At 35.5% G+C, this 15580-nt stretch overlaps 1 protein-coding gene across 2 annotated transcripts in view; it reads left to right on the top strand.

Moving 5' to 3' along the window:
* USP8 (ubiquitin specific peptidase 8) overlaps nucleotides 1-15580 on the top strand; it is a 73963-nt gene that overhangs the window by 16186 nt on the left and 42197 nt on the right. For both annotated transcript variants that reach the window (XM_034660989.1, XM_002920418.4), the window contains exons 2-5: nucleotides 3952-4117; nucleotides 7860-8004; nucleotides 13183-13268; nucleotides 14562-14724. In XM_034660989.1, coding sequence (XP_034516880.1) covers nucleotides 4014-4117; nucleotides 7860-8004; nucleotides 13183-13268; nucleotides 14562-14724 — 498 coding nt within the window. In that variant the 5' untranslated portion in view covers nucleotides 3952-4013. The remainder of the gene's footprint in view (nucleotides 1-3951; nucleotides 4118-7859; nucleotides 8005-13182; nucleotides 13269-14561; nucleotides 14725-15580) is intronic.

Below are 15580 nucleotides of genomic sequence, written 5' to 3'. Positions count from 1 at the left end.
AGAAGCGAGAGAAAAACTTCAAAATTTATTCTGTGAAGCCAGTACCACCATGATACCAAAACCAGGTAAAGACACCACAAAAAAAAAAAAAAAAAAAAAAAAAAAAAAAAAAAAAAANCAGGCCAGTATATCCGATGACTATAGATGCAGAAATCCTCAACAAAATATTAGCAAATCAAATCCAAGAATACATTAAAATAATCATACATCACAATCAAGTGAATTTATTCCCAGGATGCAAGGGTGGTTCAGTGTTCACAAATCAATCAACATGATACATCACATCAGTAAGAAAAAGAATAGAAACCATATGGTAATTCCAGTTGATGCAGAAAAAGCATTTGACAAAGTACAACATCCATTCATGACAAAAACTCTCAACAGAGTAGGTTTAGAGTCAACATACCTCAACATAATAAAGTCCATCTATGAAAAACCCACAGCTAACGTCCATCCTTAATGGGGAAAAACAAAGCTTTTCCCCTAAGGTCAGGAACAAGACAAGAATGTCTACTCTCACCACTTTTATTCAACAGTACTGGAAGTCCTAGCCACAGAAATTAGACAACAAAAAGAAATAAAGTCATCCAAAATGTTAAGGAAGAAGTAAAACTCACTGTTTGCAGATGACATGATGCTATATATAGAATACCCTAAAGACTTCACCAAAAAAGAGCTAGAACTGATAAATGAAGTCAGTAAAGTGACAGGATACAAAATAAATGTACAGAAATCTGTTGGCATTCCTATAGACTGATAATGAGGCAGCAGTAAATGAAATTAAGAAAAGAATTTGATTTACATTTGTACCAAAACCAATAAAATATCTAGGAATAAACTTAACCAAGGAGGTGAGAGACCTGTACTCTGAAAACTATTAAACATTCATGAAAAAAATTCAGGATGACACAAAGAAATGGAAAGACATTCCATGCACATAGGTTAGAAGAACAAATACTGTTAAAATGTCTGTGCTACCCAAGGCAATCTACAGATTTAATGCAATCTCTATCAAAACACCAACATTTTCCATAGAACTAGAACAATCCTAAAATTTGTATGGAACCACAAAGGACCCCAAATAACCAAGGCAATCTTGAAAAAGAAAAAACTGGAGATATCAGAGTTCCAGACTTCAAGTTATATTACAAAGCTGTAGTAATCAAAACAGTATGATACTGTTTTGACAGTAGATCAATGGACAGAATAATGGACCAGATCAGTGGACCAGGATAGAAAACCCAGAAATCAGCCCACAATTATATGGTCAATCTTTGACAAAGGAGGCAAGAATATACAATAGGAAAAAGACAATCTCTTCAACAAATAGTTTTGGACTATCTGGACAGCTAAATGCAAAAAATGAAACCGGGCCACTTTCTCTAAACACACACAAAAATGAACTCAAAATGGATTAAAGACCTAAATGTGAGACCTGAAGCCATAAAAATCCTAGAAGAGATTACAGGCAGTAATTTCTCTGATATTGGCCATAGCAACATTTTTCTGTCTCATGAGGCAAGAGGAAAAAAAGCAAAAATAAACTGTTGAAACTACATCAAAGTTAAAAGCTGCAAAGTGAAGAAGGAAATAAAGGCAACCTACTGAATGGCAGAAGATATGTGCAAATGACATATCCAACAAAAGGGTTAGTATCCAAAATATATAAAGAACTCCTACAACCCCACACCCAGAAAACAATAATCCAATTAAAAAATGGGCAGAAGACATGAGCAGAGTTTTCTTTAAAGACATAATAGATGGCCAAAAGACACATATAAAGATGCTCAGTATCACTCATCATCAGAGAAATGCAAATCAAAAATCACCTCATACCTGTCAGAATGGCTAACATCAAAAACACAAGGAACAGGTGTTGGCAAGGATGTGAAGAAAAAGGAATCCTCATGCACTGTTGGTGGGAATGCAAACTGGTACAGCCACTCTGGAGAACAGTTTGGAAGTTCCTCAAAAAGTTAAAAATAGAACTACGCTGAGATCTAGCAATTGCACTACTGGGTATTTACCCCCAAAATACAAAAACACTAATCGAACGGGATACATGCACCTCTGTTTATTGCAGCATTATTTACAATAGCCAAATTATGGAATCAGCACGTGTCCATTGATAGGTGAATGGATAAAAAGATGTGAGATATATATAGATCTAGATCTAGATGTATTATTCAACCATAAAAAAGAATGAAATCTTGGGATGCCTAGGTGGCTCAGTTGGTTAAACATCTGACTCTTGATATCAGCTCAGGTCATCATCTCAGGGTCATGAGATTGAGCTCTGCATTGGGCTCCAATCTGAGCGTGGAGCCTGCTTAGGATTCTCTCTCTCCTTCTCCCTCTGCCCCCCCCACGCCACCCCTACCCCTGCTCACATGCTCTCTCGCTCTCTAAAAAAAAGGAAAGAAATCTTTTCATTTGCAATAATATGGATGGAACTAGCGAATATAATAAGCAAAATTTTTAGAGAATGACAACTGTATTATTTTAGTCATGTGTGGAATTTAAGACACAAGCAAAGGAAAAAAAAGAGGCAAACCAAGAAACAGACTCTTAACTTTAGAAAACAAGCTGATGGTAATTACCAGAGGGGAGGTGGTGGGGGAGTGGGTGAAATACGTAATGTGTAGTAAAGAGTATACTTAGCACGAAGAGCACTAATGTATAGAATTGTTGAATCACTGTATTGCACACCTGAAACTAATATAACACTGTATGTTAACTAAATTGGAATCAAAATTAAAAACTTAATTAAAAATACGTTATTGCTAAAAAAATGCTAACCATGATCTGAGCTTTCAGTAAGGTGTAATCACTAATCATAGATCACTATAACAAATACAATAATAAAAGTTTGAAATATTGTGAGCATTACCAAAATGTAATACAGAGACACGAAGCAAGCAAATGTTGGGAAAATGACACCAGAAGACTTGTGTGATGCAGTGTTGTCACAAAACTTGTTTGTAAAAAATTCAGTATCTGTGAAAAACAGTAAAGTGGAGCACAGTAAAACGAGGTATACCTGTATTTATTTGAATTGTAATTAGTTCTTCAAAAGCCGAGGACATGTAAATTTAATCCTCTGAAGTTTTCATTTGGTAACACTTAGGATCTTGCCAAGACTCCCCATTTGGTGTCTACTCCTGATCTGCCCTATCTGTATGCATTCCTGCACATGTACACACGCAGCTTAATTGATACATACTCAGCTTTTCTTCCTCTTGTCTTCATTTTGTTTACTGCTTTCTCCATCTTCTTAGTCAGAATTTACCAGAGCATACAAGGAATAGAGAATGTAATGAAGCCTCAAAGATTTTTTTAGAGTAAGCCAGAGTACTTGGGTATATTCTGTTCATGTATCCCTAGCTCTATATAAAGTGGCCCTGCCTACTCCCCCACCCCCCCACCAACTTGTTCAACTTGTTTCTTTTTATTAACTGGTATTATCAATGAGAAAGGGAAATAATTCTAAATGAAACCTTTCTATTTGTGATCTATACATTAATGAAGATTTAGCAGTAGAAAAATATAAAAAATAAAAATGTATAAAATGTATTTTATAAAAAATAAATCTTATTCTGTTAATTCCTTTGACAGGAAAATTCTTAATACTTAAGGCAAGTGATACAAACAATAATTCATTTAATGAATATTTGAAAAAATTTGTTTGATACCCTGATTATCTTGAATTCCCAAAATGGTTACTGAAGATAAAGTTAACTTTTTTCAGATTTTATTTTACTTTTTTATTATGTTATCTTAGTCACCATACAGTACATCATTAGTTTTTGATGTAGTGTTCCATGATTCATTGTTTGCGTATAACACCCAGTGCTCATAACAACGACATGCCCTCCTTAGTTAGGACTTCCATGTTTTTTTAACTGTTCACTTGTTTCATTGTTAATTGGAATTGTGTTCATTTTGTTTCAGAAAAGAACTTTTAATGAAGTATGCCATCCATTGTGAAAGTGGGAAAGTAAAGATTATTCATCATGCCTGCTGTGGCTTCAGTTCCTAAAGAACTCTACCTCAGTTCTTCCCTGAAAGACCTTAATAAGAAGACAGAAGTTAAACCAGAGAAAATAAGCACGAGGAAGTATGTATCCTTTGCTAGTTTCACTGAATCATATATTAATTTTTGGTTCATTTCCATATTATTAAATGGGTTAGATAAGTAGTCAGTTTGAAGTTTATTTGAAAAACGGCATCACTTGAAAAAAGTAAAATCTCCTTAGAGAAATTCTTAACTTTATCTTGGCAGAGTATATATGTATTTTGGTAATATGCATGTTTTCTGTTCTCTGGACAGTGTATCAGATTGTAAGTTTAAGAGGTAAAGACTATAAGGTTTCTACAAAACTCATTCAACCACAGTTAATGTCTTTTCCTAAAACAGTATAGATATACTTTTTAATTTTTAATTTTTTTTTAATTTTATTATGTTAGTCACCATACTGGACATCATTTGTTTTTGATGTAGTGTTCCATGATTCATTGTTTGCATATAACACCTAGTGCTCCGTGCAATACATGCCCTCCTTAATACCCACCACCGGGCTAACCCATCTCCCCACCCCCCTCCCCTCTAAAACCCTCAGTTTGTTTCCTGGAGTCCATAGTCTCTCATGGTTCGTCTCCCCCTCTGATTTGACCCCCTTCATTTTTCCCTTCCTTCTCCTAATGCCTCCATGCTATTCCTTATGTTCCACATATAAATGAAACCATATGATAGTTGTCTTTCTCTGCTTGACTTATTTCTCTTAGCATAATCTCCTCCAGTCCCATCCATGTCGATGCAAATGGTGGGTATTCATCCTTTCTGATGGCTAATATTCTGTTGTATATATGGACCACGTCTTCTTTCTCCATTCATCCGTTGAAGGGCATCTCAGCTCCTTCCACAATTTGGCTATTGCTGCTATAAACATAGGGGTGCCTGTGGCCCTTTTCACTACATCTGTATCTTTGGGGTAAATATCCAGTAGTGCAGTTGCTAGATCATAGCTCTATTTTTAACTTCTTGAGGAACCTCCACACTGTTTACCAAAGTGGCTGTACCAACTTTCATTCCCACTTATCCTTGTACATTTCACAGATAAGATATGATCCTAGTGTAGTCTTTTTTTTATTAAAAGAGGAGGAACATGTATTTTTTGTCTAATATTTAGCAAAGTATTAATTTGTGCCAATTTAACATGAACTTTCAATCTAATGATTTGTTTTAGGTGTTTTTATTTTTGAAGACATACAGTCTACCTACCTGCTGAGGTAGAGGCTAGAGATGATACTTCACTAATAATGATTACAAAATCTGTCTTGAGATAAAATGTAATAGTGAGGGAGAGGTCCAGGTATTTTGGTATTTACTGAAAGTAATAGTCCTGAAAATGGGGTATCAATAAAATTGTTAGCTTGTTGATAGTTTTATCTCTGTTAAGGGACAAGAAGCAATCGCGGAACTTTTCCTCTGAATTAATTTTGACTGAAAAAGGAGAAGATTTGGAGATAAATAAGTAACTACATTATTAATAGAGTTGGAAATAGAGGTTTCAGAAAGAAAGGTGGATTTAGCCAGTCATATATCCCAGACTTGGGGCAAGCAGATTTTAGAAATCAGAGAGAAAAGAGGTGTTCCATGGCTCCTACGTAAATGGGTGGCTCTAAAAAAGATGATATATATGATACCAAATGAACCTGTGAAGAGGCATCTAAAGAGACCTATGAATGCACAGGGACATCTTTATGAGTCATTTTCTAAAGGAAATAGAAGGTGGAAAGAAAACAAAACATCAGGGATGAAGAGGAGAGAATAGTAGGAACTTTAAAGATCAGAAAAGAAAATCCCCAAATGAACTGACATTTCTAACAGTTAAAGTAGACAAAATGGGCTTTTAAAAAACAGGTCTTGGGGCGCCTGAGTGGCTCAGTCAGTTAAGCGTCTGCCTTCAGCTCGGGTCGTGGTCCCAGGGTCCTGGGATTGAGTCCCACATCGGGCTCCGTGCTCAGCAGGGAGTCTGCTTCTCCCTCTGCCTCTTTCTCTCGCTGTCTCTCATGGGTAAATAAATAAAATCTTTAAAAACAAAAGAAAACAAAACAGATCTTTTCAGGGACAGGGAGAATAAGACAGGGATTGGCCTACTTCTTGAACTAGGTTGGTAATATTGATGGGATAACAGAGAAAGCAGTTTTATTTAACTTCTGTTGATGGGGCGCTTGGGTGGCTCAGTCCGTTAAGTGTCCCAACTCTTGATTTTGGCTCAGGTCATGATCTCTGGGTCGTGAAATTGAGCCCCGTGTTGGACCTTGTGGGGAGTTGGTTCCCCCTGTGGAGCCTGCTTAAGATTCTGTCTCCCTTCCCCCCCACCCCCATTCTTGAGTGTGTTCTCTAAAATAAATAAATACAAATTTTAAAATAAATAAATAAACTTCTGCTGAATGATTTTCAAATGGAAAACAACGGGAAAGATAAAGCCGCCTTGAAGCTTTCTCAAAGAGATCTAATCCTAAGACAGATCAATTCATTCTAGCAATGGGTTTAGCTCTGGGACCACCCTGATCCCATAGGAAGTGGTGTGTCAGCAGGACTCCCTAAATATACCACCACAAACTCATGTTCTTGCTATGGCATAGCATATTCTAAAGAATGGTAGAATCCTTTTAGGATTTTTCGCTGTTTCACTAGACTCACAGTGGCACTGTGGCCATCTCAGCTTGATCTACATATAAGTGCATGAGATATGCGTGCATCAGAGTGAAAGAAGTTTAGATAAAACCCAAGGACTGTAGCTCCCACTCCTAAACTCTTCTAGAGAATCTCCTTACTAGCATTGGTTTGATTTATCTCTATCCTAGGACTGTGATGCTATGCTAGGCAGGGTGCACACACTGACTGAAATGGTCCTTGTATAGGACTACCTTTGGTCCTAAATATAACTTTGGCCCTTTTCCTTTATGTGGTGGTCTTGGCCTGGCCAACTTCATCATTAATCCATGTTTTAGTTGTGGAGCAGATTGAAAATTACAGAAAACAAGAAACACTGGTCTGTATATATGTTATGGATAAAGCACATTATATATAAGCATTAGTACTATGACCGGGTTGCCAAAACCTTAATCCTCAGTGATTGAATTCCTCTTGCAGAAACGCCTATTTTATTAATTTGCTTTCTAAAGACTGTTAACCAGGCAGATGGCCTTAGAATGAATGCCACAGAACCCTCAAATATTTCACCAAAGTGGCATTTTAAGATGACTTATTTTTAGACTTTAAGTCTCTTTTCCTTCTAGCACCAGTAAATCAGTGTAATTTGGTCATTTTGTAGAAAACTTTAACCAAGTAAAAAGATGGAACTCATGTCTCTTTCCCTGTCCCTTGTTTCTTAGATTTTTAGGTGGGGAGATTTTTACAACATAGTTAGAAAGGGGTGAGGAGAATTGAAAAGTGTTTTACATTAAACATTAACTAAAGATTTTAGCTCCCCTACTTCAGGACAAATGGTATGGTGTTATGTTCTTTAACCGTAGAATGTGGCTATTATGTGGCTGCCGAAGGACCACTTGTCTCAGGATTATCTATCATAGCAAATTTTTTAAAAAATTGGGCTCAATGCATTTTGAACAGTTTGATGGTATATAAACAACTATTGGGAAGCAGAAGTATTTATTTGTAGGATAGGGGAATTTTCAGGTTGCATTCAAACATATATGTAACTTTATCAGTTACGAAGTCGTACAGTCTAAATAATGAAATTCATGTTATCAAGATTCTCTGTAGACCTTAAACATGATCCCCCCCCCCGTATGTCAAGTGTTTTAATTATTTTTTTCTCTAATTGAAGTTATGTACAGAGTGCCCTGAAGATCTTCAAGACAGCAGAAGAATGCAGATTAGATCGTGATGAGGAGAGGGCATATGTACTATATATGAAATACGTGACCGTTTATAATCTTATCAAAAAAAGGCCTGATTTCAAGCAACAGCAGGTACCTTTTATTTCTGCATTTTTATTTGCTAAGTTATTTTTGCACAGTAGAGCTATTGATTTCCTATAAAAGTTTTAACGATACTGAAATTTAGATCACATTATGCAACATCAAGTTCAAACTCTTATGCAGATAGAAAAAGCAAACTAAATGTTCAGTTTCTTTATTTGTGAATGTATATATGTGGATATAATCACACTATATATACACATACCTAATTTGCCTTGGATTAGTACAAGTTTATAGCAATGTACAGACGCATATTTTTCTGTTACAATAAATGATCACCAGGTCAAGTGGAAGGATTCAGTTTACTCATGCATTAAATGAGAAAAAATGTGACTGCAATCATACTCTCTCGAGATTCAAGATTTAGTCACTTATTTTGTGTGTGTGTATGTTTTGTTGTTTCTATTAACTTTTTTATCTGAGTGTAGTTGACATACAATGTTAAATTAGTTTCAGGTGTACAACATAGTGATTGGACAAATTTATACATTATGCTATTCTCACCACAAGTGTAGCTACCACCAGTCACCATACAACACTATTATAATATCATTGACTACATTCCCTGTGTTGTGCCTTTTATTCCTGTAATTTATTCATTCCATAACTGGAAGCCTATCTCTCACTTTCCTTCACCCATTTGCCCTATCCTCTACTCCCTCTCCTCTGGCAGCCATCAGTTTATTCTCTGAATTTACAGGTATGATTCTACTTTTTGTTTGTTTATTCATTTGGTTTTTTTAGATTCCACATGTGAGTGAAATCATATGGTATTTATCTTTCTCAATCTGACTTGTTTCATTTAGCAGAATACCCACTAGGTCCATCCATGTTGTCACAAATTACATAATATCATTCTTTGTGTGTGTGTGTGTGTGTGTGTGTGTGTGTACACACCACTTCTTCCTATTTCATTCATCAGTCCCTGGTTTGTCAGTCACTTGTTCTTATGTGACAGATTTTTATATTTGAGTGACATTGTAGCCATATTAAAGAATCAGTTAATATTGATTGCTTCCATTTTTATTTATTATTATTCTTACTTTTCCTTTTAATCCTATGAGCAAGTTCCTTTCTTCCACTTTGCTGAAACCATGGGGAGGGAGGGAAAATGGGAGAGATATAAATGGATAAAGAGAACCAATGACTAGGGTAATTGTTGCTAGAGAAAATGGTTGCATTTTCAGCTGCACCAGAAATGGGCAAAAGAAGAACATAGCAAGTAGATTAAAGAAATTGTGGGGCGCCTGGGCAGCTCAGTCAGTTAGGTGTCTGCCTTCGGCTCAGGTCACGATCTCAGGGTCTTAGGATCAAGCCCTGCATCAGGCTCTGTACTCAGCGGGGAGCCTGCATTTCCCTCTGCCTGCCTCTCTTTCTCTCTCTCATAAATAAATAAATAAATAAATAAATAAATAAATAAATAAATATTATAAATAAATAAAATCTTTAAAAAAAAAAAATTGGAGGACTATTGTGTTGGTGGTTCCACCAGCAAACTTGCTACCAGACAATAGCAGCAACCTATACTGCTTATAGGTTTCTTATCTGGTTGAGAAGCCATTCTTGAATTAATATTGAGATTTTGTTGTTGTTGTTGTTGTTCACTGAATTGGCTTGCCTTATTTAAATTGACTTACAGAAGTGAAAAATGTTCTCTTATTCTTTGAAATAATTTTTTTTTTCAGAGTAGTGTGACCAATATAATTTCTTTTGGTTGTTGGTTAAGGGATGACTTTAGTGTTTTATTTAATAGTGATAAATCATTGCTGGTATTTCTTCTCACCAGCAAAGTTATGTTAATAATAGTTACAGGGATTTAGATCTAGCTTTGGAAAGGTGACCCCTTGCATTTAGAGGTTCATCCTTTTGTCCACAGATGGCTAGATTGGTCCTATCCTTAGAACATTCTTGGGCATACCTATCTGCAGATACAGAGGACTGCCCAAATTCAAACAAGTTTCTGCATGCTCTTTGACAGTTTTTATACTATCTGTTAAACTGGAATTGCTTTTAAAAGAAATGTTGAAGTGTTAAGTAAATATTTTTGAAAGATTTGCAGCTTCTGATAACTTGGTAGTTTTGGTGTCTCCTGTTTTGTTTGTTGTGGTAGGGCCAATTTTTTATGTATTTACTTCTTGCTGTAATTTTCTTTTCTTTTTAAGATTTTATTCATTTGACACAGAGAGAGAGGCAGGCAGAGGCAGAGGGAGAAGCAGATTCCCTGCTGAGCAAGGAGCCCGATGGGGAAATCCATCCCAGGACCCTGGGATCATGACCTAGGTGGCCGCCTAACTGACTGAGCCACCCAGGCACCCTGACTTTTTGCTGTAGTTTTCTAAGTTAATGGTTGCTTTTTTTCTTTGAGAAGATTGGTAGTGTTTTTACAGCTACTTTTTTTTAACTTGGGAAGATTAGGAGTGAAGTTTCATCGAAAGAATTTTTTTCCATTTCCACAGAGTATCTATTACATTTCCAAAGGGAGTAGTTGAAAGTTGCAGGAGTTGTTCAGCTTAGGAAGCTCCCTGCAAAGGCTCAGGTAACTCAGGCTGTTACTTCTACACTGTAGTTGTTCATTTGCTCTGTCCAGAGTGCATATCTATTTTCTGCCTTAGAACTGTTTTTTTGTTTTATTTTATTTAGCCCAACATCTCCAGTGCACTTGAAGTACGTGAAGTGTTAAATTTACTAACTAGGCATTTTCTAGGTTTTACACTTTAAATCAGGTAGGGGCAGAATATAATGTCACTAGCCTTCTTCAGAAACTTGTATCTTTCACTCTTGTTTTACATGAGGGAATATTTAAGAATTAGATAAAATGTTAATCTAGCAAGCTCACTAGTAAAGGACACATTATATTTCTTACTCATTGAGAAAAATCTGTTTTTGAACAATTTTTTCAGGGTTATCTGAAAAGGGAGATAATATTGAAAATATTAGTGTAGCAAAGTCTAGATAAAATTAGAATTATATTTTCAGATCTGCATGGTATACATGATAATTAATCCTAAATATTATTGGTAAGCCTTTTTATTTGGGAAATCATGAGACTTGTTTGAATTTTTATGTTCGGGAATAACAAAGTTCTACTTGGGTAAACCTGAGAAACAAACATTTTTAGCCGTGTAAGAATTGGGTGTTATTTTTCTATTCTGCCAATTGTCAGCATTATTGAAAACTTAAAAATATTAATTATGCTCCTTTAAGAGCACAGAGAGAGAGAATTATTGACAAAAAAACCTCCCTAATATCAGGGGAGTTTCTTCTGGAAGTTTGTAACAGGCATGCCCAAACACAAACAATTTTTTCAGTATTTAAGCAGGGTAAAAGATGGGCTTACAGGCTGGCTAAAATTTTTAATGAGTTCATGTCAAAAAATTAATGAAACAAGTCATGGTAATTTTGTTTTTGTGTTTTTTTTTTTTTAAATTTTTTTTTTTTTAAAGATTTTATTTATTTACTTGACATAGATAGAGACAGCCAGCGAGAGAGGGAACACAAGCAGGGGGAGTGGGAGAGGAAGAAGCAGGCTCCCAGCGGAGGAGCCTGATTGTGGGGCTCAATCCCACAACGCCGGGATCACGCCCTGAGCCGAAGGCAGACGCTTAACCGCTGTGCCACCCAGGCACCCCTGTGTTTTATTTTTATGAGAGAATATCTTACAATAATGATTAAATTTTGTTTTCTATTAAAAACATATTGCATCGGTACTCCTGGGTGGCTCAGTCAGTTATGCATCTGCCTTTGGCTCAGGTCATGATCCTGGGGTTCTGGAATCGAGCCCCACATCGGGCTCCTTGCTCAGTGGGGAGCCTGCTTCTCCCTCTGCCTGTCACAGGCTCCCCCTCCTTGTGCTCACTCACTCTCGCTCTCTCTCTCTGACAAATAAATACGTAAGTCTTAAAAAAAGAAACATATTGCATCAAAAGTCTGGAAATTGCCGCAGCTAAAGTTTTCAGTTGATAAAATATTGAAAAAACTATATACTTTGATTGAAATTACATAGTGAAGGGCCTTTTAATTTACTTAGTCTTTATTTAGAAGAATAAGCCTAACCAAAACACGATGTACTTTTATTTATGTATTTTAAGAATTCTCTACACCCATCATGGGACTCGAGCTCACGACCCCAACCCTGAGATCAAGAGTTGCACATTCTATCTACTGAGCCAGCCAGGTGCCCCAAAACATGATCTTCTTTTAGGCTAGATAGATAGATATATGATAGCTGTTATCAATAGATTTACTCCACCAGCTCTTAGTGACTGCCTCTCAAAGAGCCAATGATGGATATCTGGCCTCTTGGTCTTTCTTTTTATAAATTTTTTATTACTATATCATTTGTGATGAACTGTGCTACTAGGCTCTGTTTCAGAGTCACACTGACAGGTTGTGGCCAATTAGATAATTAGATCCAAAAATCAGTTAGCTGAGTCTCACTGTGCTACTGTTATGTCAAACCAACCTTGATTTGAAAATATCTCTGATTGCAGGATCTAAGGAATGACCTCTTAGAGAAGTTATTTTTCTTAGCTTTATTATATTAGTAAATTATGTGCCGAACTTTTTTTTAAAGATTATATTATTAATGATATATTTCTACCATTTGATTTTTACTCAAGGTTTCCTCAAGTGTGAAACTTGTTTTATGTCAAAAGTGTTTTGACTCCAGGTGAGAGGTGGGTTGCTATTATAAAGGTGGAGGCAAAAACATTTCAGTTTAAAACAAGGAAAACAAAATAAATGCCATGCTGTGGGTCAATATACAATTTGCTTTACTGCTTCTGATTCTAGAGAAAAAACCCTAAGTAATGTATTTACAATAGGAAAATATATTTTGCTCCTGAAAGCTTGCTTTTTGGAACTTATTCATAAATAATAGGAATAGTATATATACTTCTTAAAGGTGTCTTCCAAATAAAATTATTACCTTTTAGGGTTTTGTTTTGTTTTGTTTTTCAAACTAATGGTATGAAGAGAATGCTTTTGAAACATTTGGAGAACAAGTTGTATGTTTATATAGGTTAAAAGTTTTAAAAAATGCTTCATTTAATCATAATGTTTTCATCCGATCTTTCCTTTACATAGCACCATGATTTTAATGTTTTTAGCATTAGTGCTGTGTACAATGGCCAGTACTAAAAGTATGGGATGGTTTTCTTATAATTTTAGGACTACTTTCATTCAATACTTGGACTTGCAAACATCAAAAAAGCTATTGAAGAAGCTGAAAGACTCTCTGAAAGCCTTAAACTCAGGTACAGACATTATTATAAAATCCCTAAAAGAACATTAATTTAGAAGATAAAAGTAATATTTAGAACTTGTCCATTTGTATCTGACCATGCTTATGAATCCCAGTTCCTAGAAATAAATCTTATGTTAACTGGAGCACAAAATTTAGAATCTTTGGCCATATTACCTTTATTGTGTTCATGTGTTACCATTCATATTTTTTACTGAAAAATTATTCTAAGCATTCTAAAAATGTTTAGAATGATAGATTGTTAAGGTAAGCATTAGTGTAGTACATCAGAGCTCAGGTTTAATTTTTTCTAACTCTCTGACAGGATTCTTCAGAAAAATATAATTCCTCATATGCCCCAGGTTGTAATGGGTTACTGGACACTGGTCTTATGGGAATGAAGTTATTTACTATTAGTTTTGAACTGCCTAGTTTGCAGTAGCTATGTATATTTAAAAAACAGATCTAATTCTAGTATTTACCATGACTGGCTTACCAGGCTTATAAAGTAATTAACAATTAGAAACAGTATGTTTCAATTTTTAGTTATTAGTCATTCTTTAACAAAATTAAAAGGGAACTGTTTTTCTAAATGATATTTCACGCTTGGATCAATGAACTATTCTAGTTATATACATCATAGTCTTTACTTAGAAATTACCTTTTTGAATTAATATATTCCCTTTATCCTTTTCAGAAATTACTAATTTTGGGGCTGGAGTATGTTAGGGTGGTTGATACAATTTAGAATCACTATTCTCTTCCTCCTTTGACCAGTTAATCAAATGAGTAAAACAGAATTTCCCTTATTGATGTTTCTCTTCGATTTGCCTAGTTTTTCCCTACTTGTACTATTACCAAAGATACTCCTTTATCTTTTAGTCATTAAGGCCATTTTCTCACTTATTTGTTGTCTTTACTTTTTTATATTTTGAACTACTTCATAAGCGAATGAGTTTTCAGAATTCATTTTAAGAGTGTAAGTCCTTTGAAAAATTGCAGGAGATTCGGATTTTTAAAGGTTGAAATTTGTGGGAGGGAAAAAACAAAAAGAGCATTAAACAACTTTAACTTGAGAGTATAGTGTTTGTTTTCAAGATTTTTGGGCAATTTGAACTAAATCTACAGAGGGCAGATTTATGAGTTGTTTGTGACAGAACACTGGCAGAATCAAATTTCAGTTGGAGGGAGAAAGTATGCTACCATAAAATACCCTATAGTGGGGTGCTAATTTTATGGAACTGTAACTCTCTTATTTTTCATGATCATGCCAATAAAAGACATCTTGACTTCTTTTCCTAACTAGATATGAAGAAGCCGAAGTTCGGAAGAAACTTGAAGAAAAGGACAGACAGGAGGAAGAGCAGCTGCAGAAACAGAAAAGGCAGGAAGCAGGAAGAGAGGATAGTGGCACATCACCTAAAAGTTCCTTGGAAAATGTAATGGATTCTAGAGACAAAACCCAAAAGGTATTTCAAATTTATTCTGTGAAGTAAAGAGACCGGTTCTTTTCTTTAGATGATTTGCTTAAGGCAAGTTAAGATAACCACTACAATGTACTTTTAGGCAACAGGGGTAAAATTTAATGTGTTTTTATTAGAAATTGGGTTAAATATTCCAGCTTCGTTTGATTCCAGGTTTCTTTTGGAGCTTTACAGAACTCTGTTCTGTGTATCAGTTGGTTTTTTGCAGTTACTATCAACTCGATTAGAGCTGTAGAAAGAGCATTTGAGCTGTGATTCAGTATATCTAAGTTCCAGTCCCATGTCAAGTGTTGCTTCACCCTTCTAGGACTTTATTTCCTCATTGCCAAATGAAGATCTTGAAATAGATGATCTTTAAGGTCTCCTCTTTCAGTGTAATTTACGTTGAAAAAGATTTGGTATACTACTTATTTGATGCCCAACCTTACCTGTTTCTAGGGTCTCGTACTCTCTTCGCTTTTTCTTCCTTTCTGACCATATCCCTTTCCTCTTCCTCTTTTGTTCCATTTTATTCAGTGACCACTTGTAATCTAGCCACATCATTTGCTTGCCAAGAACCATCAGTGACCCTAGTCTATACCTGCCAGCTACCGCTGTCTCCTTTTCTTCACCTTCTGAGAAACTGTTCTTCCTAAAATATAATTTCTTTCTTTTCTTTTGTGTGTCTGTGTTTGCTAAAATATAATCTCTAATGCACTGTTGAAATTCATGGAAAGATTTCTGCTTTACTTTTTCTTAAGGATTTTGTAGCTTTCAGCTATCATTTGTATGTGAATCATCATCGGTTTCATTAAGAGATAGTTATTGAATTACTTGTGACATTGCACTAGGCACTACGTAA

The sequence above is a fragment of the Ailuropoda melanoleuca genome, chromosome 5 (genome assembly GCF_002007445.2).
Source record: "Ailuropoda melanoleuca isolate Jingjing chromosome 5, ASM200744v2, whole genome shotgun sequence".
In the NCBI taxonomy this organism is placed as follows: Eukaryota; Metazoa; Chordata; class Mammalia; order Carnivora; family Ursidae; genus Ailuropoda; species Ailuropoda melanoleuca.
The sequence above is the reverse complement of the archived record's forward strand: the minus strand, read 5'-3'. Positions and strand labels throughout refer to the sequence as shown.